We start from the raw sequence: 27,386 nt of genomic DNA on the forward strand, positions 1-27,386 counted from the left end.
GAGTACTGTGTCCAGTTCTGGAATCCTCAACATAAAAAGGATACGGAGCTGTTGGAACGGGTCCAGAGGAGGGCTACAAGGATGATGAGGGGGCTGGAGCACCTCCCACACGAGGAGAGGCTGGGAGAGTTGTTCAGCCTGGAGAAGGCTCAGAGGAGACGCTATAGCCATCTGCCAGTGTCTGAAGGGGCTACAGGAAAGATGGGGAGGGACTGTTCATAAAGGCTTGTAGAGACAGGACTAGGGACAATGGGTATAAACTGGAGAACGGCAGATTTAGACTAGACATAAGGAGGAATTTTCTTCACGAGGAGAGTGGTGAGGCACTGGAACAGGCTGCCCAGGGAAGTCGTGGCTGCCCCATCCCTGGAGATGCTCAAGGCCAGGTTGGATGGGGCCTTGGGCAGCCTGATCTAGTGGGAGGTGTCCCTGCCCACGGCAGAGGCATTAGAACTAGATGATCTTTAACGTCCCTTCCAACCCAAACTATTCTATGATTCTGTGATTCTACTTCAAAGCACAGTGGCAGCTACTGAATACACACAGTAACCCCATTGCCCCGGCGCACAAGCATTCAAAGCACCAAGGCAATTGAGATTTAAAAGGGATTCCTTGCTGTGGTTTGAAAATGAGGAAAACGTCGGAGAATCATAGAATCACCAGGTTGGAAAAAACTCTGAGATCATAGAGTCCAACCACAGACTGAGTCCAACCATGGAGTGTGTGAGGGGCACCCCAGCCCCACACTTGGGCCAAGGAGACTGCAGGCTCCCAGGAGCCGCCCTGCCCAGGGATTTCTGCTTCAGGAGCAGAACACAGTAGGTATGGAATTCTGCTCAGGCACATCCTTCCAACCACCTTCAATAGTTAGAAAACAGTTATTTGGAAATAACTATTTCTTATTAATAGCTTCATAGTTCTAATTAACAGTTTATTTTGTGTGATTAAAATATCAGGACAGTAAGAGAGAGAACAGCCAGGAAAACACATTAATAAAAGCTTTGGGTTTGGCATGTAAAAATACAGTAATTTTCACTGCATTATTATATATGAGAAAGGACAATCAGGCATTTGAATGTACAGGCAAACATTAAGGAAAAACCCCAACACAGTAAAGATTCAGAGTAAATTCCATTTAATTTGTTTTACAAAGTCAAAAACATCCATATTGTTTAGTCCAATGCTTCCACATCAGATCCAGAGTAAACCAAGTCACGTGTTCTTAGAGAACTAATACCACCGAGCCCACCATCCCTGTTCCAAAAATTAAGAAAACTATGGGGTAGGATCTGCGTCTCAGATTTGATCAGCACCATTGCATCGGTATTCAGGTTTTTTCAATGTACAGAAATGTTAGCCCCAAACCATGTCTCAGTACAACATATTTTACTTCAAAATCAGAGCTTGAAATTACTCTTTCGAGGACAGAAAAGAGCCTCCACTCTTCAACCACAGGCAGTCACCACAGAAAACGTTGGTAGCTGCTTGCAATTTGATTTGCCTTGTAAGTTTCAGTACATTTTACATTTATAAAAGGAATGCTAGAATCCGAAACCTTTTAAATAAAGAGTAGGTAAATAAAGACAACAGCAGTACAGACTTTTCAAGATACTCTGATCACTGTCTCCTGGAGTTGGGTAACTTCAGCCTCACTAGAGCACTCCCATTTTGCAACAGAACCGTAAAATGAATCGTTTAAACACAAATTTAAAATGTTCCACTTTTAACAAGTTTACTGGTTCTCATTTTTAAAGCTGCCTTGAATCTTCAAGATCTACATTTCAAAGGGCATCACCAAAAAGACAGACTAATACATATTTAAAAAAAATATATCTAACTATCATTGCTAACAAGGAGAGTAAATCATTTCAAGCTCTGCATTTAAAGTGCCCGTTATCTTTTACATAGCAACCAGCACATAACACATAACTTGTGACATTTATCTACATTGTGTTATCACCACCTGTTACAAAGATCAGGCACTGAACTTTTAAAAATGTTATTACAAATGGTATAGATTACATATTACGGAAAAGTTAGAACCCATATTCAAGTATCAAGAATTTAAATGCTTTCTGCAATGTTATTTTATGTATATATTTATAGATAAGCAGTGACAGTCATTTGGGGTTTTGGCCCGTTTCCATCAAGTTCAAAACAAAAAATCACACTGGACCATGTAAAGCAGGGGAGCACTCATGAGCTGACTGACAATGTAGAATCCTTGCAAGTATCAAAACCTGAGCTAGGAAAAAGTTATATTCTGCCAATAGTCCTAGGCTATCTTTTTAAATAAATATGCTCCTTCTCCCACTCCTCCCCACCTGTCCAGAAACTCCAGTGAGAAAGTCCACTTCTCCAGTGTGAACTACAATTTTTCTGCCCGTCACCCACACATGCAATATACAGATGTGATGGACACTATATAACCAAGCTGTTCCTCAACAGCATGGTATCTGATCAAGTCCATGTAAGCATTCCTTAAAGCACAGTGCAATTTTAGTCCAAAGCATTTCCTCCCTCATAATATCTATAAACAAATAAAGTCTATTTTAAAATCAGTACTAGAAGTCAACAGTCCCGCTTCACTTGTATCCTCAAAACAAGACTGTTTCGCTTGTTAGAAAGTACACCTATGATTGGACATGTTTAAAACATTAGCTCTACTCAGTGCTGCAGAGCAGGCATGGAACTTGCAGGAGTCCCAAGCTCCAAGATCGAGTTGCCTCCAACTTACTGCTCCTTCATTTTTTTCAAATAACGAGCCCGTATTTGTTTGTTTGTTTTCATGAGTAAATTAATGACAGCAGGTGTAGGCAGGAGAGAGAAGAACCATCCCTAAAAAAGAAAAAAAAAAAAATATATAATACATACCTTGTACTGAGTGAAATCTAACAGTTACCAGCACACACAAGTATCATCAAGTTATTATTAGAAGTTAAAGAATAAAAATATTTAATATTCTGAATTATTCTTTATTCTTCCTTACATAACCACATACGAAGGACGCTTCACATTTTCCAAGGTGACTTACCATGAGTGCATGAGGTAGGCACCCGTTGGTCTGGGACTGCAGGCCTACTGTGCCTAAGGCAGCTCGGACATATGTTTCAGGACTGGGCTTATCGAAGGTTGGCTTGCGGATTTTGGACATTTTTGTTGCCACATAATAAGGCAGAACACTCTGTATGTACAAAAAGATCATGTTAAGCAGAGAACACTTGCATCTGTAAGTTAATCTGAATCACTGGAAATCATGTAACCTGTATACTGAATTTTAGCTTAAGCTAGACTCCTTTGATTCTGATGATAAGACCACGGTGTACAATACTAAACACCACTTTTAATAAGATATCCTATGGGCTACATTTGGATGTGAAGGGTAGAGAGTTTAGTCGTCTGTTGACAGCACCTTAAGTTGAGGCCCCAGAAAAACTACTCTTTCAACCCTATGACTGAAAAGCCTTCTTAAAATTTATAAGTGCAAAACTTCATTCCAGCTGTTTAACAGAAAATGCTGCAGTGAAGTCTCTCTGTAGTAAACCCCCAAGGTTTTCTTGGGAAGGAGGCCCAGAGCCCAAGATAGATATTTAATACTTGAGTAACAGCTCCTCAGTTTGGTGGTTGCACAGAGAGAAAGACAAATGAAGGAGAAGGAAAGAGGAAAGCCAATGTAAGAAGACTTGGAACATGGAGCTTGTAACTTCTTCCTCCAAAACCACCTGTGATACCAGTACCAGAGTGGAAGACCTCAAGGGCAGAAGGAAGGATCAAAAAGGGGAGCACAGTTCCTGGGCCTTTATAGCAATGTTTGGAAGAAACAGAAAAAGCAACAGTGGGTGTCAGAACTAACCAGCCCTGGCAGAATGGAAAAGCAAGAGGAAGCAGACATGGGTACATGGTTGATAGAGGGACACTGGTACCACAAAGGCATGTCTGTGGTGGGGTGAGACAAACCTGAGGGGATCCAAAAACCACATCCCACCTATCTCCAGCTCATGTTACTAGAAAAAGAAAGGAAAATGCATGCATACTTGCACATTAGGAAGCAACCCTCTTTCCCCATAGTCATAGTTTTGGCACTGCTTTCTGCTTGTCCTCAATTTAGGCCTCTAAAAATAAAAGTAATCAAAAAGCCCTGGCCTATAACCACTCAATCAGATATTGACATAAAACAGAGCTCACAAGTTTTGAAAGGCTGGAACCTTACCACTTTGAAAAGGACCTCCTAAAACACTGACAGTTTGTCTGTGGATTTACTAGTGATGCAATGCATACAGACACTACTGCCCATCACAGTACTGAGCACTACGGCTCATATATCTTTACAGCAGATGTCCGAGAAGTGTGCATCCACTTATGCTACATTAATGGACTTCAAAATGAGAATATCATTTTGAAACTCAATATATTTGAGCAAGTTACAGTTTGGAAAACTGCTTCCCCATGTTAGTCTCTTGAAGAACAACGTCCACAAATGCTCGACCTCAGAAACATTAGCTTTACCATCACACTCTCAGAAGCAGAGTACAGGCAGGAGAGGATCACTTGAACTTTCACTGACTATTTACCCATCCTGTGGCTGTGCACATTTCAACAGGAATTCAACCCCTAGAGCAGGAAACACTGGTATGCCTGCTCATTCCTTCACCTTAGAACATTAAAACTGTGCACTTTTCTCTATAAATAGGACTTTCAAAAACCTATTGCATGACTCCACTTTCAAATGTAAAGGAAAACCACGGAGATCTGAATTTCAGAAGTGGTTACTATTGCCTTTGAAGTTGCCAAAAGGTACAAATGCTTGCATAAGCAAACTACTCATTCTGTTAATATAACACCATAAGTACCTAGTTTCTGCTCCAGCTCCTCGTCCATTTTTCAGAATAAATTACTAAACTGAATCTTTAGTTTGGCATTTGAAAAAAAAACCAAAATAATTCTAAGCTTATTCATTTGCTAGAAGAGCAGTGCAACACTAACAGATTGTCCACAGAGGTCACAACAAGATTTGGCTGGATAAAGCCACCACTAGCCTGTGACATTGTGTTAGCAGCAGTCTCACTGCTAACATGAGGACAGCCCAACATTATACTATAAAACTAGTTCCTAGAGATCCCTCCAGACAAATACTTCCATGATTCTGTGATCTGATATTTTTTATAGTGGATATAGCAGAAGAAAAAGGTAGTGGAAGTTTTCACTGTTCTACTTTTATTACAAATAGTAACGAATTATAAAGGGAAAAAGTCAATAATAACTGAAGTTAAAAAAAGGGGGAGTTAAAAAGGGGGTAAAGAAATAGGAAACATTTTTAGACATATCCTAAGAGCAAAAGTTTCACTAAAGTCTGCAGAAACCTTTCAGGGAGAGATTTTCCCAAAAAAAGTCTTGCGAGAAGTCCTTGTTGTTTTCCTTCTCGTTCCTTTTCTTTTTGCCTATCTCCTCTCCATGCAAACACACAAAGAATTTTAACCTATGTTATTACTGTGCTGCATCTGTAAAATTAAGCAGGCCTGTCGGCCAGAAAGAATATATTTTTAATCTAAAGATGTCTGCATTGCAAGAAAAGCACTATGCACTATCAAACCTAAGCTTCCCGTGGAGAAGGCAATCCATTTGAGCAAAGCTAATATAACTTAGGTTGAACTTCAGAAACTGGTAAAATACCACCGGTACTGTGTTTCTGCTTTTCACTCAGTGCTGCTCTGCAGGTATTGGCATGGTGAAAGTTGACGGTTTTAAATTGTGACCTCAACTAGAAGTGCAAATCTGGAATTAAAAGTGCTACATTCTGAAGGTCAGAGAGATGAACTTCAAAGAGTCTAAAGGAGATGCAGTCTTCCTAAGGGCTTGAAGAAGACTCATCAGCTAGTCTTCACAGGAAGATACTTGTAAAATTTATTAGTGGTTTACAGTGACTTCGACTGGAACAAGACGGCTGGAACAAAACAAGGACATGGACATCAATAAAATTAGCATAACAAACTGAAGCTGTAACACCTGTTGGGCATCAGGCCCACATAACTCAGAATGGCAATTCACTGTCTACATTTAGGGACAAAACCACAGTGCTGTCAGGAATTCAGCACACTTAGCCAACATGGAAGTTACAAAAAGACAGCTTACCACAGCCTGTTAAGTTTCATACAGGAAAACATAATTGTTGATACAGAAAGACAGATTTAATTCTTCGTTTGTTTATAATGTTAAAAAAGTAAGACACTTCCCATAACCAAAAGCTAGAAAGTCTTCCACATCCTATCTACATTCATATTGTGTTTAATGCCTTTAGCCAAGCATGAGTTACTAGGCTATTTACCTTTGCTGTTTCAATAGATACTCTATATAAATCCACAGCACCCACTCCTCTGTTTTCCTTTCAAACCAACAGAGCACAATTTAACTAAACTTCAGGGAGGAAGAGACTGCCTGGTTACAAATGCACATAAGAACAACACATCTCAAAGATGTAACATTTCTTTTGCCTGCAAACATCTGTCTCTAAATACTGTCATACTAAGTTATCTATCAGCAACTTCAACTAAGAAAGCACCATAAAGAGAAAGAGCCCAGAACACATACACACAAATACCAGACCCAGCTCTATTACCAGCAAAGATGTGTGTTGAAGGAGCCCATGCTTTGCAGTTTGTAGATAGGCCTGAGCAGGAAAGAAATCCTATCAGAAGACTACATACTACTCATGTAGGAAAGAGAAATACTGCATCAGTTCTTTCAGTCTCATTTGAAGACTGTGAGCATAGATTAAAGCGGGCCATATTGCACATAGGTGAAATGGTTTGGAAGAACAGCTGTCTGATAATGAAGATAAATCTACAAGTAATACAACTTCAGAAACAGTGGGTAGAGAGAAGTATTATAGAAGGGTAAAAGTGTAAAGAAAGCACTGAGGAACTTGCAGTGTGGTAAAAATTGACCCACTGAACGACAGTTTGGGGCTGAAACCAGGGAAAGTGTTGGAAAGCCCTGCGAGAAGGAAATGTAAAACAGTAATGTTACTCCAGCGTAATCCACTTCAAGAACTGAAAGCACACACAAAACCACCCTGAGCATGTACCTCTTCAGAGTGCTACTTTTTTATGCATCTTTCATTGCTGCACATTGGTGTAGCCGAAGGTAGATCCCAGAGTGCTAGGGCACAGCATCAAGCACTCAGAGAAGTTATGCTTTGGGAGCTCTACAGCAAGTTTTAACCTGTTACTAGTGTAAAACTAATGTCATTTACTCCATCCTCAAGAAGGTGTATAACAACAACAGTTAGAATGTTTTCAGGGACCCCCTTTGCTAGCTTCTTCTCCAACTGCCAACAAACTCTAAGATAAAAAGCATCCCTTAAGATGTTTAGAGTAAGGTTTAAATAGAGTTCCCATTAAAGGGTCAGTGACTGCATGGGAATACCTCATCCAGCAACTGCCTTTTTTCTTAACACAATCTTATGTCAGGAACTGAGATGGGACATGATACTAGTAACTGCAGGATATTTCCTGGTGGTAAGTTCTTGTTTTATGAAGCATGCTTAAAGGGAAATAAAAAATCTAGCATTTCAAAAAGGTTACATAGCTTTAAGTTGGTAACAACTTCTCTTTGATTTTAGCGAGTAACAAAAGTTGTGCTCTCATGCTTAATGATTAAACAAATAAGGCAGGCAGTTTTGTGCCTTACTCCTCATAGGGCCTTGGGAGCTCAGATGGCTTCGAGAATCACCACTCAGAACAGGGAGATGACAGGCATGTCAGGCTAGTCCTGTCTATAAGAAGATCCCTAATTGAATACCTGTACTGTGAAGACAGCATTTTAAGATCTTATTCCACCTTTATCAAACTGAATATTGTTCTGGAGAACAAGTGTAATAAGTAAAGCTCTGTTTGCGACCAAAGCTGGAAATTCCAGCTATGTTTTGAAAGTAAACACTAAAAGTATATGAGAAGAGATATTACAGCAAAGTCACATAGTTGTGAGAAACTGGCTTAGTCTGCTTTTATGCCCCATCAAAAATAACTAAAACTATGGAAGGAAAACATAGGAGGGAAAAGGGAGACTCATTAGTAATATGGATAGCCAGTACTAAAGAAAATTAAATGAGTCCATTACATACAAAGGGTCTTTGGTGCTTTTGTTTCTTCTTGCTACTACTATGCTTGTACTAGCAGTTGAATCACTGACACTACAGGGAACAGATCGCTATAGTCTTTTGAGCAGTTACCCATTGAATCTCTGTACAAATGCACTTTGGAAACCCATTCCAGTAGGTTAAGTTGTATAAAGATGTATTTTACAGAGCTACGCACAGTTTTATGGAATATTTTATACTTAAAGCTTTGATTACCACCACCAGCTAAAAAAAAGATCACCCCCCCTACCCAGCTCTCCATGTTTTTTGTTGCTTCAAGATTTGTTGTTTCAGAGTAATTTAGGAAAGCTCTTAATGGGATCAAAGGAAATCCTCAGTCTGCGTCACATATTCATGAATAAGAGAATATGCTGATTCCCTTTTGTTGCCAAGACACCAGTGTTGCTGTGGTAACCACACTTACATGAAACAAACTCTACTCACCTGCACAATGATGCCCTTGCTCTTGTATTCTGCATGAAGGCCTCTGGAGAAGTAATCCACAAAAGCCTAGAGAAAAGAAGGAAAACATGCAGCATGCTACACATTAAAATGGACACTATAATTTGTAGGATTTTGTAAGCATATTTAAATTACTCTTTGTAGTCCTGTTTTCAAAGTGAAAAACCTTAGATTTTCAAAGAAACTCTGCACATTACAGCAATGCCATCTGAATAGAAATCCTATGCTTATAAAGCATTTTTAAAGAAGCAAGGCTCAATCTAACCAAATAAAACTCTTTTTAATGTAGAAGGAAAAGAAACCAGATTTCTTACATAAAACCTAGTCTAAAAAGGAAAATAAGACTTTGCACGTTCACATTGTGCACTACTTGCGTCATCTCCTTAGACCTCTTTTTTAAAGAGTGATTTAAGTAGGTTTCTCTTGTGCATGGCTTTTTAAATATAGCGTTTCAATATTTTGTCTTCTGCCTTTACATTTTTAAGAAATTTCACCCTACGGCGATACTCCTTCCTAGTCATAAAGTCTAGCTCCACAGCTGCTCTTCTAAAACTTAAAAGTTTTAGAAATTGCAACACTAAAAGTTTAAAGGAAGAAAGGCTTAAAAGGTGGATGCTTGTACCTGCCTTCAAGGTTTCCTCACATCTGATACAGGTGCCTCCATAACTATGTTAAAGTATTGTTCTAACAACCCAAGGCTACTCAGCACTTCAAACCTCACAGAGCTCTTCTAAACCACCTTTCCAATTTTGCTTCCTGCAATTCAGGGAGTAACTATATCAGGTTCTGCTACAGTTTCTTGGCTTAGTGAAACAATATAGCTCAGCAGGATGAATTGATACCTTCAACTGAAGGAACTAAACTATTTTATCCATGCTTGAAGCTAAAATAAATAAATAAAAAAAATTCAAGTATTTAAGAAGCAATTGCTTCAGACCAGTTTCAAAACAAACAGCAAAGCTCTAGTATTGCACTTGCTTTACAGTCTTCCTTTGCTGACCATGTCACAGCTTAACCTAAGTCCTAACTGAAATCAGAGCTTAAAGCTCTCAGTGCCCAATGTTTTTCCTACTAAGGTCATCCTACTGAAATCAGTCTAAACAACAAGCAAAGGAAACACTCACATGCTACTGTGGTAATACTATGAAGTCTGCCACAAAAAGCTCGAAACGAACCCTATAGCTTGGGAACCAAGAGTGGGAGGGGAAACGTAAAGGAATGGTTATAGTATATGTTCTAACCTGTCACAGTGAGACAAGGCTCAACTCGATTATTTCTCTCAGTATGAGCGGACGTGTGTTCAAACACGGAAGTCTTCTTGCCCTCAGTGAGAAAATGTTGGTGTGCAAGAGTGAGAAGCGATTTAACATCAAGCTTCTTGTGAAACTGAAGAAATACATGACAAACTTTTCAATTATTGACTCAGGCTTACAGTGAAGAGATCCCAAAGATCACGTTGGTGCTCAAAGAAACCTATTTGTTGGTGGTAGAAAATGTGAAAGCAAAAATGGAGATCCTCAACAGCCTTTCAGAAAATGATCTACGGAATTGCTTTGTATAGTTAGCAGCACTGTATGTAGCTGTGTGTCAACTCAGAAGGGAACTATTTTAAAGGTGATCATTGTTGATTTTCTTAATTTGTTAAATAAAGAGTCTCTTTTGTGTTGGACCTCCTATAGACACTTTTCTGAGCATATACAAGATCTGAAAGAAATTCAGAGTTTGCTGTGTAGCAGACAGGTCCTTTTATTCTTCATCATCAAGTTGTATGTGCAAGCTATAAGGAAGCTTATTAAACCCCAAAAGCTTATCTTCTGTCCAACTGTTCTTTTCTTCTCCCTTTTCTCCAAGATCATAATGAAATCCAGTATTCGACACGTCTCTGAAAATCAGGCCTCTCAGCAATGATTCAAGGGAGCTAGTTGTGCTATTGCAACAGTAAGGCACTTCACATAGAGATGCAAATAATTCAATGCAGTCCCTGAATACAGTTGTCAGATGTAGGTGTAATAACTGCACAGAGTATGTCAATAATCTACTAAAAATAAATTACCACCTATACTGTGTTAATCAAAGGCCTTTGATCATTGAAATTTATAAATATTTCTACATGTCAGAGTCCTGAAATCAGTTACGGAGACACAGTCTAAAGTGATTGTCATCTTTACTGGTTGCAAAGAGCTTGCAATAAAGAAAGTGTTCATTATACACAAGAAAAAACAACTTTCAGTATCCAAATAAACTTTGGAGTTTTTAGTCTTGAAGACTTTACTCCAAGACCTCCAGACCCTCAAGCACCCCAGTAGCTTCTAACTTAAGACAGTCTTAAGAACGTAGTCTAATTAAGTATCCCCTATATAAACAGATAAACATTGCATTAAGAAAACAACTTCTTGAATATTCAGTGACAAAGTTAAATACTAAAGACAGGAGGGTAATTGTATTTCACTTCTAATTAGTATTAAATGTAGGTAGATAGGTATGCCTGTCAAAAATAGGACTATGATCCCTTTAGAAGTGTCTCGTTTCATTGTAAAAGAGGGAATTCTCCATGGGAAGGTTAAAGAGTTGGACTGCATCTGTTCCTGGTAATTAGCCAAAGCCATTGAATTAGACCTGAAGGATACTACGCTTTAAACCCCCTCTATAAAGAAAATCCTTAGAAATCACAGATACAGTCTTTCTATAGCTACATTAGAGGACTTACTTTCATGCTTAGTAATCTTGCTGTGGTAGAAAATGAGCAGTGCTGAGAACAGGCAGACTACTTAACCTGTAATTGAGTTTCTTAGGGGGAAAGGTGGAAATATTTGAGATTCTCACTGAAAAAAAAAAGACTAACTGAAGCAGTGCAAGGCATATTATCCCTAAAATCAGAAACTCAATTCATTGCAAAAAGCTGATGGCACTGCCAATACAAAAGTGACCTTTTGTATTAAAACAAAGAACCATGCTCTCAAAAAAAGACATTTCCTGAGCAAGTTTTAGCAGATAAAACTAATTCATGCTTTCATGATACTTAACTTAAATATCCCCTCCTTTGGTACGAATAAAATACTGCACATCAATTCCTTTCAGGCAATAAGAAGTCATTACCAAGAGTCTAGAGGAAAGACATTCTGACATGAATGACATTACCGAAGGTTTCTCCATCCTGTTAAGGTTCTGCCTAGACTCTGAAATTCTTTAAATATTTAGGGTAATTACTAGGTGCACCTGAAAAAGCTGTAGTGTCAGAGTGCTTTAATCCCAGTGTAAATGTGTCATGCATTTAGTTTTATCCTGTACACTTCAGCCCCATACTGTGTACCCATGTTCTGTCTTTACAGCATTAAGTGGAGACATTTTATGTAAAAATTTCAGAAGCCCCTATAAGTATCTTCAGGAAAAAAAAAACAAGACCAGCTGCAGAAAGACAAAACCATCCCAGTGACACAGAGAGAAACCAGAGCAGATAAATTTAATGTGAAATGTAGATCTTGACTATTAACTTATGAACTGGTGAAATAAACAGCCTATTGTGGAGGACAACAGGAAACTTCAGTAAAAGAAGCGTTCGGCTAAGTGGGGAGCTTCTTGATGAACTAAAAATGATCATGAGACACAGAAATAAGAAGTAAGAAAAGAGAAACATAAAATATTATTGGGTACTTAGGAACAAAATCCAAGCTAGGAAAACACTAGTAAAGGACATTAATGATAGCAGTAAAGGAATACTAGAGGTATACTAGTTTCAAGAGGAATTTCAGAGAAATTCTGTTGATAGATGAGGGAGACAACCTATAGATACAGGATAGAAGAAAGTATTCAACACTTCTCTTGCCTTTGCCCAGCCAAAGCCTGCTTGGATGCCTCTGCATGCACAAGACTTGTTTAATGAAAGAGATAGGCAGGGGCAGCAACAACTCAGCAACTACTCAGAGAAGCTTGATGTATTCAAATCCATGGAGTCACCACAGATTCACTCAAGACAGCTGAAAGAACTAGTCTGTATATGTACCAGTCTACTGCCTACAGTACCTGAGAAAGTATGGAAACCAAGGGAGGTCTTTGACAACTGTAAGACGGTTAATATATCCCTCCTCAAAAAGGTCCTATCAGCTGCAACTAAGTTTGTGGAAAGATCACAGAGTTAATTTCCAAGCACATAAAGGACAAGAAGATACATCAGAAACAATTAGCAGATTTACCAAGAGCAAATCGTGTTTGACCAACTAAATTGCTTTCTACAACGGAGCGGACTAGCTTTGTAGATGAGGGAAACAAAATTTTTAATACATATAAACAGTATGTGTATATATAGATATATTTTTCATTTCAGTAAAGCTTTTGACACCACCTTCTGCAGCATTCTCATTTGGAAGTCAAACAGATAAGTGCTGGAAGAAAAAACTGTTGGCCAGACAAGAGCTGGCCAGAAAATTGGCTGCATCACCAGGCTCAAAGGGCCATGATCGAAAGCTTGACAACTGGTTCATAACAAGCAGAGAACCCCACAGATCAATCCAGCTGCCCATGTTCTTCAGTATTTCCTTTCAGAAATCTAGATGGTGACACAGAGCACACTCTCATCAAATTTGCAGATGACATCAGATGGAGTGGCTGACATGCGAGAGCTTCAGTCCAGAGAGACTCTGATAAATTTTTATTGTTTAACTATTGTAAAACATCATGAGATTTCTTGACTGTCACAGAATGAAGTGCAAAGTTCTGCATACAGAGTGGGGTAACATCATGCCTTAATTTTGGTCGAGTAGCAGCCCTGCTACAAAGAACCTAGAATTTATGGTGGGTGCCAGGGAGAAATAAGCTGATAATCCACTCACTACAAGAGCTTCAAATGACATACTAGGCTACATTAGCAGAATGTATAGTCAGCAGATCAAGAGAAGTCGACTATTTGGCAATGACGAGGCCCTAGAGCTCTATCCTTTTTCTTACTTGAAATGCTAAACTTAAGGCAACTAATACAAAAGGAGGACAAATGCTTGTTTCCAGCAAGCACCAGGAGAGTCCTACTTAAATACATACATGTACATAAACATTGAAGATACACATCTTCTGTAAGATTAGGGGAAAAAAGTTTCAAAGTCAAAATAAGGAAGTGTGTTAAACTTACTCAATGTCCTTTCGCAACCTCATGCTAAACTTGCTTGGTACACTAGCATCCTTTTCCAAGTAGAATGCAGGACGAAATATATACATTAACAGCATTAGTACTTTCCATGCCAGTAAACCCTTGCATTAATTTTTTTCTCTACCTTCCAGCTTCCAGTATAAGAAAAATTTAAGTTAGAAACTCAGTTCATGAAAGCACCACTAGATGGACACAAAAACATTTATTCCTGTAGTGCTGACTTATGTTTGACATTTGATTTCAGCACGGTAAAGAACACTTACCTTGGTTGCGGAGTAAAGAGTCAGCAGTGGAGTTGGATATGCCCCAGCAGCTGAGGAGATATTCAGGATCACCCCTTTTGATCTGAAAGACCGTGAAGATATATTATTATGAAATAAAGGAAATGTCTTTCATGCTTCAGAAAATTACTGTAAGCCTAAAGAAAACCTTTAGGATGCAACTGAGATTAAGATATGTTTAAAACCCCCAACCAAGTCCTAAATTAAAATTTAAGAATATGACCTTAAGCACAACATAAGTATTCAAACACCTGGTATAATGCAGGAACAAGGTCAATGCAGCAAGAGAATCATGCTCCTACATATACATACACATACACTGCGCTAAACTATGCCAAATAGATTGAGTGAAGTAGCAGAAAAGGCAACACAAATTTGTTGCGTAGTTAACACTTTGATCATTCCTTTCATCTTCTAAATGTTACTTCATAATGGATCTCCAGGATAGAAAATATCTGAATCTATTGCTCAAATACAGAAGTCACTTAAAATAGCATGGGAGACAATCAGTGGATGACTACTGGAAATAGAAGTTGTTTTGCATCTGTGTAATAGTAACAGTGAAAGCATTCCACAATAATATTTAGATAAGGGTACTAGTTTGAAATTAGCTACCACCTGCTCTGCCAAGCACTTCTAAAGCACATGCAGGTAGCACAGAAAGTAAGACTCCTTGACTGATTTTGAGCATGTCCATTTCTGTGACTAGTTTTATCTACAAAACTGAACATATTATTTAGTGCTAGGTAGAAAGAATTAGTTCTAAAAGCTTCAGGCAAAGTAGGGCAAATAGACTGTTAGAAGGTGCTATCAGACAGTCCAACACAGTGAAAGATGAGTCTCCACTTCTTACCCTGTAGTAAATTGAAGCCAGTTTACCTGAATGTACCACAAAGGATGTGGTGTTTCGCGCAGTATGAGAACATGCATGCAGGTAGGCATCATGCAGCTCAACTCCTGCAGATTCACATATACCCTTATGCCGCTGCTACCACAATGATTTAAGTGGTCATCTTGAAAACAAACAGCTGAGCTTAAATGACCCTTAAAAACTAAAATTACATAACTCTGAAAATTGTGACAATAGATTCAAACCAACATGGCTTCTGCCATGATACAAAGTGTAAATTAGATCTGTGATCAATTCACCTCTGGAAATGAGATGGCCAACGTGAAAAAAGAATCATTTCAGTCATTCAGGATTTCAACCACCTTTGCCAAAGTTTGTTGTATTTTTCAGGAGTTATCTGCAAGGCTTGTTTGGTGAAATAAAGTGGTAATGAAGATCAAAACGTGTAGTATGTAGAGGAGACCACAAATTAATCCAGAATTTTCAGGACAGCAAAAGGTTAACAGTGGATGCCAGAAGTTTTTCATATCAAGACAGGTGGTGCTTGTGATATTTATTCATGAGGTCAAATGGGGATTAATAGTAAAATGAGTATTCGTACAGTTTTTAAGAGATTACCAGATAGGAGAATGCTATGAGGAAGTTTTTAAAGACCTCAGACTGCTATGTGTGAATAGACTACAGAATAGCAGATGAAAAATCAATATTAACAAACCCAACAATGCATACTAAAGAAAATAACATGAACTAATCACAAATCTTGCAGGACTGTAAATCAACTATCCACTCCTTGGAAAACCTGAACAAAGACCACAAGGAGTTCTCTCTTGTACAGCAGTCACCAAAACCAGCCAAATCACAGGATGATAGGAACAGCAGGGACAGATCTAACCCCACCAAAATCTTGTATTACAGTCTATGGAATACTTATCCCTCCAAATATAGGGCAGAAACATTAAGAACCTGATGATTTAAGAAAGGAGGAAAAGAAGGGAAAAAAAAAACCCACAAAACCCAATAAATATTGGTGAAAATATTGGTTCAATTTGTAAGACTATTAAAAGCAGCCATGATAAGAGTACACAGACTAATGAATCACAAAGATCGAGATCTGATCTATCCTCTCAGAATACAAACGAAAGATTATATTTTTTTAAATGAATGACTGAAATTTAGATCAGATATAAGGAAGTGCTCTTTCCATATTCAGACTACAACAGTTCTTGCCACAAAACTTAACTGAGGACAAAAGCTTATTAGGAGTCAAAAAGGGGTAAGCACTTCTATGGATAAGCACCAGCCTCATGTTTATAAAACAAACTGAAGCTTTAGGAGAGACATCAGCGTTCAAGGTGTAAAGCATAGGTCTTACAGCATCTGAGTAGCCTGCAACTTCCCAGTGGTAGTGACCACCATCTAGATGTGGTGAATTAATGGTCTGACCCAGTAAAGAAAACCCTCTGGGAAACAACAAATTAATAACAGCCCCTTGCAGAATCTCCATGTGTTGCTCTCTCGGAAGCAGTCAATGCCACTGTGAGTTTTGTCGTTGTTATTTTTTTATATATCAAGAAAACAGCCCTAGCTTTAAAAGCTCATAACTTAAAACCTCCAGATAAAAGGAAATCGAGAAGCATGTATGTAGGGGGAACACTTCCAATTACTCCAATTACAATATTGCTTCTTAAAGGAATTGGAGAAGGAATTTTTTAGGGAGGCATTCAAAGAACTACACAAGCTCCAGTGCAGCAAAAAGAAATTTTGGGTCCATCCAACTCAACTGTGCACTTACGCGGGGAGGGGGGTGGGGGAAAGTTGGTCAAGATGAAAAGAGCCAGGAGTACACCCTCACACCTCCCCATCATTCTACCTTAAGTGGTCCAGTGCCAAGGAGGCTATATTTAGCCATCTCTCTGTTGCTGTGGCAACCAGTGCCTGCTCCAGCTGCACGCCAAGTGGAAAGAGCAAGCTTCCTCTGTAATGTAATTATGCACTTGCTACTTCCCTGGCAATAAATACCATAGTTTGATATTTGTCTAGAAACAGTCAACTGATTGTTGTTGTTGTTATTTGGTTAGTTCTCAAAGACATCAGGCCTTGAATTTTAGTTCTATGAGTCTTCCACCTTAGAGGCTAGCCTGAAAATTTACAGAGGAACTGCTCATCTAAGTGTAATAGGAAGCCACAGATTATAAATTGCCACTAAGTGTTCAGGGCATGGGAGAGGAGCCACAGCAGGGTTCTGGAAGATGCATTCATCTAATGCTGCTATGTTTATTATAAATAAAAAATAACAGACATGCCAAGATGTGGTTGTGTTTTCTTCTTGCAGACCTGGATGCAAAGCACGCAAACTCTGCTCTATTTCTGTCTTGTAATATGTTGCCATAAAAACAACACTCAAATACATTAAAGTACATACTACATCTGCAAGATGATACAGCATTCTGTGTTGCATCTATCCACTCAACACGCTACTCTCTTTGAACAAGTAAGAAGTAATGATGGGATCCCTATTCTTGTTTTATTCTTAGAGCCCTTTTCCCTAACTCGCAACCCCATGTGAAAAATTTATGGTTGGCCCAAAGAACAGACAAGTACAGCTACCATTCGTTCATGCTCTTGGATTTGCTGGACAGCCATGTCCTCCTGTGATTACAGACTTAGCAGTGTTAATGGCCTGTGAGCTATGATTCTGCAGGAGTCAGCAGCTGCAGACATTGCTTCAGTGCACTGCAAACCCATCTGACTTCAAAAAAACCAACGGAAAATGGAAGCTTTTTAAAATATTTTTCCTGGGACAGAAACCAAGCCCTTCATTCAAATGAAGAGTCATTCAAAGTGGCTGCTCATTTACAGGGAAAAGTTCAGTACGTCCACCTTTTATTTCTTAACCACTATTAACCTTTTCTTGCCAAGCTTCTTCCTAAAAATTTATCTTTGAGATTCCTGAGGTAACCATGTAGTTAGGAAAAGTGACAAGAAACATGACATGGTGTGCTCAAGGATAGTCAGAAACAGAAGTCAGCAGAATCCTGGTTTGCTGTCTTTCATTCAAATAATCTTATCCAGGTTAATACACAACAGAAAAACATACATGGGCTACCCTATAAGTAAAGCATACATCGTTCTGTTGTAAGAAGCTGAAGAGATCAACTCTGCCAAGTGGATAACTACAACATTTCTTTAGACAAATAAATGGAAGCAAGAAATTGTTAGAGCTTCAAAGTTCCAAGCATTGATAACAAAACAACATTAAATCCTTAGAAAGCACAATAGCTTTGGTCACGCTGGCATCTTCAGAGGGTGGTGGTTCACAAGAGGCTTTATGTATCAATAGTAGTGAATGGACAAGGAGTAACTTTTTATTTATAAACCCTAAGTAGCTACCACTGTGCAATAATCCTCATCCTCTACTCCAGCTTTATTGGGAAATATTATGCCCCAATCCCAGAACTCTGTCTTGGGTCTTCTTTTCTAATTTAAGTTTCTTTACCTTAAATAAACAACTCCTTATCTCCTGGCTGTTTAACTAAAAATCAAATCTCACCATCACCCTGATGTGCTAGACACAGACTGTCATACTGACCACTAGCTCTGACAGTTTGTACCCACTAAACTTTGACTTAGATGTAAAACATTTGCTCTGCATCCGTGCAATACTTGAATAATTGAATCCTGATCTGCAATGAAGACTCCCTGATAGTGGGATGATATCAAAAATACCCATTTTTTTCTTAATCTGTCAGATTTGGAGGCTTGCCATGTATATGCGCTCCTCTTGCAACATTTGTTTAGAGGCAATACCACAATGACTGTCATGCATGGTCCTACACAGCTTTCCTCAGTATTACGAGCGTAGCTCAGACCTGATGTAGGGCAATCCCCAGCAAGCCAGGGTCAGCACTGCAGAGATGGCAAACAGCCTTGGACAATCAACATCAGCTAGAAAAGAGCCTGGAGGGACTACATGGAAACTGTGCAAATTTTAGTTTCACCTAGGAGCTAGCTAGGAAGTCGGCACATGTCTTCACAGCAACAGTGGTGTGCATCAACTCTTTTTTAAAGAGCTGGTCTCCAATTCTACTTTTCCAAATGATCACAGACTTTCCTGAATATACCTCCTACTATATAATGAGAACATATTCTTTGCATCCATTTTACTTACAATGACTTAGAGAAATAGCCTTAAGAAGGTTATTCCCAGGAACTGTAACCACCCCCTCAGAATAGCAGGTTGTTGAGTTAGTGCTGATGAGTCAGACGGGCTTTTTAATTCTGTTCTAAAAGGAATCACCACAACAGAGGAGAAAGGAGAGGAAAAATAAAAAGGGAATCAAGTAGAAAAGGCTTCCACCATCTGATGATTCATGCACCATCAGTGTGACTCACCCAGCATTACTCTGCCGTTAAAACATGGAGACTAGGCCGATTAGTCACAGTAATGAATTTTTCAAGAAAGGATTCTCCCCTATAAATAATGACGACTTTGTCTGGATAGTGTTAGTGTGACTCACCTTTCCAGCATGCCGGGCAGCACCAATCGTGTCATCTGCAAAAGGAAAACATTCATGATGGCTGAGAATGCAGACACCAGCCAGCCAGAGACTGAGGGAAACCTCCCTTCTTCCCAGAAGCAGCTGCCACCCCCTCCACCCCAGTTACAGTTTGAGGAAGCGGAGACCATACTTTGCGTAGGCAGTTTATTTTTGTTCTACCTGGATAAATTGACTCTGTCAAGCAGTGTGTGCACAGAATCTGGTGAACTTGTCTGGCTAGTAGCATAAGTACAATAAGAGTAAATAAAACAGTGCCTTAACCGCTCTGCGGCATCTACAGCCTCTACAGAACGTTAAAACATCAAGAGTACTACAGTACATGTATGACCTTTCTCTCTTCACAAAAAGCATCTATCTCACTCAAGACTGACTAAATTTACCACCTGTGCAAAGACTCACGACAATATCCAATGCATTTGAGCTAGGCTTACTGAGCATCAGATTTTAAGTTAAAATAAACTGTGGAGCAGCGAGAGGACTGGACAGAACCAGTGAAGATAAGTTTCCTACATTGGTACCTACAAAAAAAACCCCACTTAAGACCCTGAAACACTTTTTGCTAATTACACAGATGTTTTTGTACTGCAGAGCCTACACCCTCACAAATAAAGTAGCCTGGCAAACCTCCTCACTGCTCTGGAAGCTCCTGCCTTCATTATGACACTGAGCAATCTATTTACAACCTGGTTGAAGGATTCTCCAGAGCAATAATCTTAAAATAAGCTTCCCAGTTGCACACAGAGCAGTTCTGATGAGGGAAACATATCAAGCTTTCATGCAAACTTTGGCAAATTTTTATTTAGTGTGAAATAGTTTGTTTTCCTACTGCTAATTACTATCACCCTAAAATACAATTTAAATCCAAAAATTTCTGCCTTTAAGAAGTAATGTCAAAGTTCAGCTTGTGCCAGAAACTACCCAGCCAGATCCCAATCAACCCTGTTAATAAATGTCACATCACTGACACCAGAGACTGATCAGGGAAGGAATATAAATCGTTACCACTTTTCACATATTTAAAAGGTGTGCCAACAAAGTTCTTGGGAACAATGAGAAGTAATAAAATACCAATGCCACCAAAATGCAATGGTACTTCCAATGACAATAAATTACCTTTATAGCTGAAAACAGGAAACGTTTGAGTAGTATGGGAGGCAAAACATACACACATAAAAAGAAATTGGCATACACAGGAGCACAACACCTGTAGGCACTTTTATCACAAAGAAACAAATCTTCTTGTAGCAAGCTATTCATATTACCATGCATTAGCCCTTGAATGTCGCTGAATCTTGGTTTGGGTTTTTTTGTTTTTATTTTTGAATTATAAATCATACACTTTCAGGAATAAAGGAGAAAAACCACAAAAGAAAACAAAACTTCAGTTGATTGCAGTTGACACACAAAGAAAATGGTAGAGAAGGGCTGTGTTTAGCATTTTATTGGCATTTCTCACTTAGAATAGATCCTGCCATCAGCTCTGCTGCATGACAGCTCCAATAAGGAAATGTACAAGCAGGAGTTGAACAGACTTTACTTTCATGAAGTCAGCAGTTGACATATTTAACTCTCAGCACTGCCCCAGGAGTCAAACTAAATATTCAGAGTTGGTAAACATCACCAAGCTAAACAGATCTGCTGCAACTTCAAAAAACCCTCTAACACGAAGACCAAGTATACACGAGCTTTTTCACATGCTAATACTTCAGAAGCCATGTAGAAACAGCTATTTATTTCTATGTTCAAGAATAAAGAATGATTTGGGCTGATTTTAAGACTAGTTCAAAACTGGCAGATCTTTTATGTGGTGCAAGCTTCACGATCTCCGCCACTGATCCCTTGGCAAAAAGCAGCAAACTGTTTGTCTCTCAGGACAGTGTAACGCGGTATATCACCTCACTGACACACGGATGTGGATTGAAATTGCCTTCCCTTGGGCAACCCATAAATGGTTGGAAAAACCAGTACAGGATCTACCATTGTAATGGAGAGGGGATCCCATGTTGAAACTTTGTCATAAATCCACACAAATGCAGTCACGGTCTAAACCCTAACTGCAACGTACATACAGACCTAACAGCATATCACAAACCTACTGGTTGCTACTGATCTCCAAACTAAAACACACAAAAATGTGTTTTGATAATTGTTTGACTTAAATAAATTTAATAAAAACCTATGAAGTCACTAAGAGCCACGATGTAACAATAGGTACACAATTCAGGTAGAAATCAAGAAGTCCCTCCCCACCAGCTGTGTTAACCAGTGTTTCTAAAGTTCAGCTGGACAGGTAGTCAATTTGCCTCTGCCTGTCCCCAAAAACACACTGATGACAAAACTGGATTTCATACTCAACATCGCTTCTATTCCTTTCCATTAAAATTAATAATTGGAGGGAACTTCAGATCTGTGAAATAGGGCTAAACCGCTTTTCCTATTTCATCTTTACATCTTGTGATGTGCAAAAGGGATACATTCAGTATCTTTAAAAAAACAGTATCTTTTCTGTACATAAAGAATAAAGTAACAGAAGGCAACTCTCTGACTCAGCATCGCTCTACCGAGCCAAGTCCACACTCAGACTGATCCAACAGTACAAAAGCACAATTTAAAAAATGGTAGCAGAGCATTCTGCTACCATACTCAGGTTTGGCAAATTTATAACTTGTACACACATGTAAAATATTCCCAGCATTAATTCAAATAAAACAACATATAGGAGAAATGCAGTTTTACCACTAGTAACAGTGTCCGTATGTGTTTGCCTGATCTTTATCCAAAATAGCAAAACTTGTTAACACTCTTATCTTCAACAGCTATAATCTCATATGTGCCCTCATAAAATAGGCAGTTCTACAACCATCTAGAATTGAACAAATATCTTCAAGATAAAGAATCTGAATTTTAGCTAGGTCTAATTTAGAGATAGCCAGTTCTGTAGTGGGTGTTTCTCATAAAGGCCAAAGCATTGCAAGTCTGAGTTTACAGGAATTAGTATATAGGAGGTTAGAGAGCTCTATGGTAGTGTTTCTCTCTCTGAAGGCAAACTTGCAGCCCAGAAGGCCAACTGCATCAAAAGAAGCGTGGCCAGCAGGTCAAGGGAGATGATTCTGCCCCTCTATTCCTCTCTTATGAGATCCCATCTGGAGTATTGTGTCCAGTTCTGGAATCCTCAACATAAGAAGGATATGGAGCTGTTGGAACGTGTCCAGATAAGGGCTACAAAGATGATCAGAGGGCTGGAGCACCTCCCACACGAGGACAGGCTGAGAGTTAGGGTTTTTCAGGCTGGAGAAGAGAATGCTCCAAGGAGACCTTATAGCAACCTTACAGTACCTGAAGGGGCTACAAGAAAAGTGGAGAGGGATTTTTTATAAAGGCTTATAGTGATAGGACTAGAGGGAATGGCTTTAAATTGGAGAGGGGCAGATTTAGACTAGACCTAAGGAAGAATTTCTTCACCATGAGAGTGGTGAAGCACTGGCACAGGTTGCTCAGGGAAGTTGTGGCTGCCTCATCCCTGGAGGTGTTCAAGGCCAGGTTGGATGGGGCTTTGAGCAGGCTGATCTAGTTGGTTGTGTCCCTGCCTATGGCGGGGGGTGGGGTGGAACTGGATGATCTTTAGGTCCCTTCCATCTCAAACATTCTATGATTCTATTTTATGACTCTAAAACTGCCAGCTCTTCCAAAGCAAACCATTTTTCTTTCTAAAAATTTGCTTTACAGCAGAGTGAGAACGTGCACCTGCGCACACATCTGAGAAAGTTGCTCAGAACAGTCTCCTTGACATCATAAGCTGCTAATCTTTTGTATTTCAGGTGGTCTGGCAAAAAGTTACATTTAGCACACAACCATGAAATAGTAGTTGATGAGGTTTTTTTGGTTGGTTTTTTCCCTATAATTTTACATATACACACAATGCTACCACTGAGTTTGGGGTATAGTACCTTTGGTTAGGAGAGCTGCACTATCTTCACATTCACTCTATTTACACCTAACCCTCCATCTCGTAAGTTTGAGGATTGGTTAGCCTGGAGAAGAGGAGGCTGAGGAGTGACCTTACTGCTCTCTAAAACTACCTGAAAGGAGATTGTAGCGGTTGTGGGTGCTGGTCTCTTCAATCAAATAACAGGTGATAGGATAAAAGGAAATGGCCTCATGATGCACCAGGGGAGGTCTAGATTGGATATGAGGAAAAATTACAGAAAGAGTGGTGAAGCATTGGAGCAAGCTGCTCAGGGAAGTGGTGGAGTCATCATCCTGGAGAGGTTTTCAAAAAAAAAACCACATAAATGTGGCACTACAAGACATAATTTAGTAGGCATGACAGTGTTGGGCTGACAGTTGGAATTGATGATGTTAGAGGTATTTTCCAGTCTTAATGATTCTATGCTCACAGCAAATGGCTAAGTTAAAGTAGAGCCTCATTACAGACTATTTCATTAAACTTTTACAGGGAGTTAGCATGTATTGATGTTCATTTATCTATCAATGCATTTATTACACGCCTGGCAAGCACTGGTTATATTGTCCACTCTTCCTTAACAGATCTGTCTTCTAGTTTCTAATTTTGGAAAAAGGAAAACCAGTTTTAGCCTAAAGAAGCAGAGATTCCTACTGGCATATACAAAAATGCACAGTCATACGGCTACATTTATGTTCTAAAAAAGGCACTTAAAAACTCTTATTAGAGGACTAATAAATAGTTAGAAGTTGTAACCATGTACTTCCAGTGTTTCTTCTTCAGAAAAAAAAAAGTCTCCCATTCTTACTGATCACCAAGTTGTAGTCTTTTCTCACTCTGATCCAAGCAATAGCTCAGGAGTAGAGCTTAGGGAAATAATAATAATTTGTAAAATTCTGAATACTTTTCAAGTGATATTCACTCAGATTGTTAAAATACAGTGGGAAAAGCTGAGGTAAATATTCAAAGTCATCCTTCACAAATTAATGGCTACAGTTATCCAAAGCCAGAGACCTAATACTACAGTTGTATATTCAAGGAGAGATCATTCTGTGGTAAGAAGTTATGACTACAAGGCACTCTTTCCGCTTCCAAAAGGTATAATGATCTGTAATTAAGCCTATGCAAGTACCATAAAGGCTGCAGCCAGAGAACTTGGACAACGTTTCTAATTTGTTATGCAGCCAAGAAGCTTCCTTCAGATCTCACTCCCCAGTCTGGGGGGAAATAAGAAACTCAAAGCAACTTATCTTTTTAAAGACCGGCAATTCCCTGTGGTGCACCCATGCATGTAAAAGCTATCACTGCTACCATAAGATAATTCATAATGCCTGAGCAGAGGGTTCACACAAGTTCACAAATGCACTAGCTGTTTAACAAATAGTTAACTAACACCGTGCCTGTGCAACTCATCTGCAAACCTTGTACCAAAAGAACCAAGGAATTGTACTCATGTGCCAGTGGTAAAATTCATCATGAAACCTCTCCTCAGCATCTACTACTAGGCTTCTGTAATGTAACTATTTTCAAAAACTAAGTTCTTAATGAAGCTCATACCACAAGATGAACAAGAATTAATTGTATTTGCAAAAACTGGCAAGTAAATCTGATATGAATTCAACAGAAAATCATGCAAAAACCCATGTGGCAAGGTCAGTAACCAGAAAGGGACATGAGACATAAAAACTTAACATGCTGCAAACCCTGTTCTTTGCCAGCGACTTTCCTCTGAGCAACATTTCTAGGAGAGAAAGTTTTTCCTATTTAGAGCAACAAACTTTGAGTCCAGTTCACAAGGAAAAGCTCTCAAAATAAACATCTTTCTGTCCCAACTTTAAGTAGGAAAAAGACTACTCAAATAATAAGGCTGAACTCTCTCTTTTCAAGATGTGCAATACCTGTTTGTTTCAATCCCAAATAGGCAAAAAGCCACAGAACTCCAGGATTTCCTAAATTTCCCCAAGTTACTTGTATTTTGAAGAAAAATCCCAAACACTTCCCTGACTATTGCTGAAAAACATTTATCACAGCTACATTTCCCTTGTTTCAGCTTCCTGTGTATCATGTTCTTGGGCTCAAGGTGGGAAAGTCAGCAAGGTGAGAAACTGCAGCATCTAATTTCTCCCTCTGAACCACCTGAATGATCTTCATGACCAGCTTCACAGAACACTTGCTCCTCTTCCAAGCATTGGCAACTGTCCCTCTCTGTTATAAACTTACATTACGCACTTAGCTAAAAAAATCATCCCTTCCTTTGATTATGAGTTGAACAAAAATGCAAAGAAACCTCTTGACTAGACTGGAACACACACACAGAGTGATGTCCTCTCACAAGTCAGTGTTGCCTCAGAATTACGGGCTGCTTACTATGATCCTCTTCAACACACACCAAATGCAAAAATTCACATACAGTTCTAGCAGGGCACAGCCAACCATCACCTGATTTCTGGTAAAGTACCTCTACAGAAGTGGTATTAGGCTGCACTAGCCCATCTGAACGCTCAGGAGAGAAATGTTATTTCCTACTGTCTTGCAGGACTATTGCTCCCCAGGTTTTTCTTCTTTCTACACACAGGTCTGCAAAAGACTATTTCCCTTCTTTCTCAAACACACCAGCTTCTTCTCCCCCTTTCAATTTTGTATCAGGTGTGGGTTTTGTTGTCGAGGTTTTTTTCCCCTAAACTCTTCTTCCCTAAACTCTTTAACAATCATTAAAGAAAAGTTCTGCTTTTTAAATATCCCCAGAATCTTAAGATGAGGTTATGAGAGGAACCATGGAACTTTGCATATTACTCCATCTTCTTCCTCGTGTATCTGTTAATTCAATCTTTGTATAAGCCTGCATTAAGTCTGAAGCTTTCCTGAAAAAATACCACAAACAAACAGTCTTTATTCTATTCATGGCATCATCAAGACCCAAGGCACTTCTTGTTTTGTGTATTACATGAAGAACAGAGTAACTCCTGCCCTGCATATCACCATAAAAATGTGACATTTTCCGGAGTGTCTGAAATGAACCTACTGTCTTTAGGGAGCAGACAGCAGTGTTTGCTTGGGTTTTCTAACCAGTATTTTACAAAATGTGAGACTTCCAACATGGTTTGCATAGTTTGACATAGCTTGTCTTCAGCAGTATACAGGGTGCTTTGAAGGCACATCACAGTAATCACAATACTTCATGCCAGAACTGCACCACTGTGGGGTTCACAGGCAACCATGATGGGGGTAGTCAGATGGAACAGGAAAAAAAACCAAACATGTTTAAAAGCTCTGACAGGAAACAGGTTCTCAAACATTAGAGAAAATTTTGAAATATTAGATTCTTCATGGTTGGGAAAAATATTGAACAGCAGGACCAAGTAGGCCGGTGAGGTGAAGATGGGGTCTTATCTCTTAGCATACATACCCCTTCTTACATGCTGCATAACCCCCAGGAAATCCAGTGAGCTGCCAAACAAAGCAAATGACGGGTCAAAAGGTAAGAGATGAGCATTCCCTTTCAAAAATGCCTACACTTGTGGCAACAAAATAGACCTCAATGGTCCTGCGGAATCAAACTGTGCTGAATATTTTGACTTTACTACTTCAAGCCTAAGGAGTGTTTCAGCCAGAACAGATGTAGAATTATTTGATATTTGTGCCAGAAGAGTTATGGTGTCCAACAGAGGTGTTGCTGATGGCACATGGTAGATTACCAATAATACAAAAGATATCGCTACCTTTTGAGCACTGAGGAAGCTTTATCCCAAAGACAATGAAGTGGATGGCAATGCTCCAGAATGTAACACTAGAAAGGTTACGCGACACTTTTGACAAGTATTTGGAGATAATGTGAGCAGAGCCTGAATGGGTACCAGCAAAACCTACTTTGTCTCTCCTGTACCTTCACTATTTCAGCAGACCTTCATATCCTTGCTTAAGAACTTGGTGTTCTCTTCCATCCCAAACTTCATGGGTTTTTTATCAGGCAAGAAGAGAGAATATTATTATTATTTTTTT

General features: G+C 39.2%; 1 protein-coding gene across 1 annotated transcript in view; it reads right to left on the minus strand.

The window, feature by feature from the left end:
- Nucleotides 1–910: 910 nt before the first annotated feature.
- HSD17B12 (hydroxysteroid 17-beta dehydrogenase 12) overlaps nt 911–27,386 on the minus strand; it is an 88,356-nt gene continuing 61,880 nt past the window's right edge. The window contains exons 7-11 of the mRNA XM_069857915.1: nt 19,382–19,416; nt 13,997–14,078; nt 8,579–8,644; nt 3,035–3,184; nt 911–2,838 (exon numbers count right to left, since the gene is read on the minus strand). Coding sequence (XP_069714016.1) covers nt 2,734–2,838; nt 3,035–3,184; nt 8,579–8,644; nt 13,997–14,078; nt 19,382–19,416 — 438 coding nt within the window. The 3' untranslated portion in view covers nt 911–2,733. The remainder of the gene's footprint in view (nt 2,839–3,034; nt 3,185–8,578; nt 8,645–13,996; nt 14,079–19,381; nt 19,417–27,386) is intronic.

The sequence above is a fragment of the Phaenicophaeus curvirostris genome, chromosome 5 (genome assembly GCF_032191515.1).
Source record: "Phaenicophaeus curvirostris isolate KB17595 chromosome 5, BPBGC_Pcur_1.0, whole genome shotgun sequence".
NCBI lineage: Eukaryota > Metazoa > Chordata > Aves > Cuculiformes > Cuculidae > Phaenicophaeus > Phaenicophaeus curvirostris.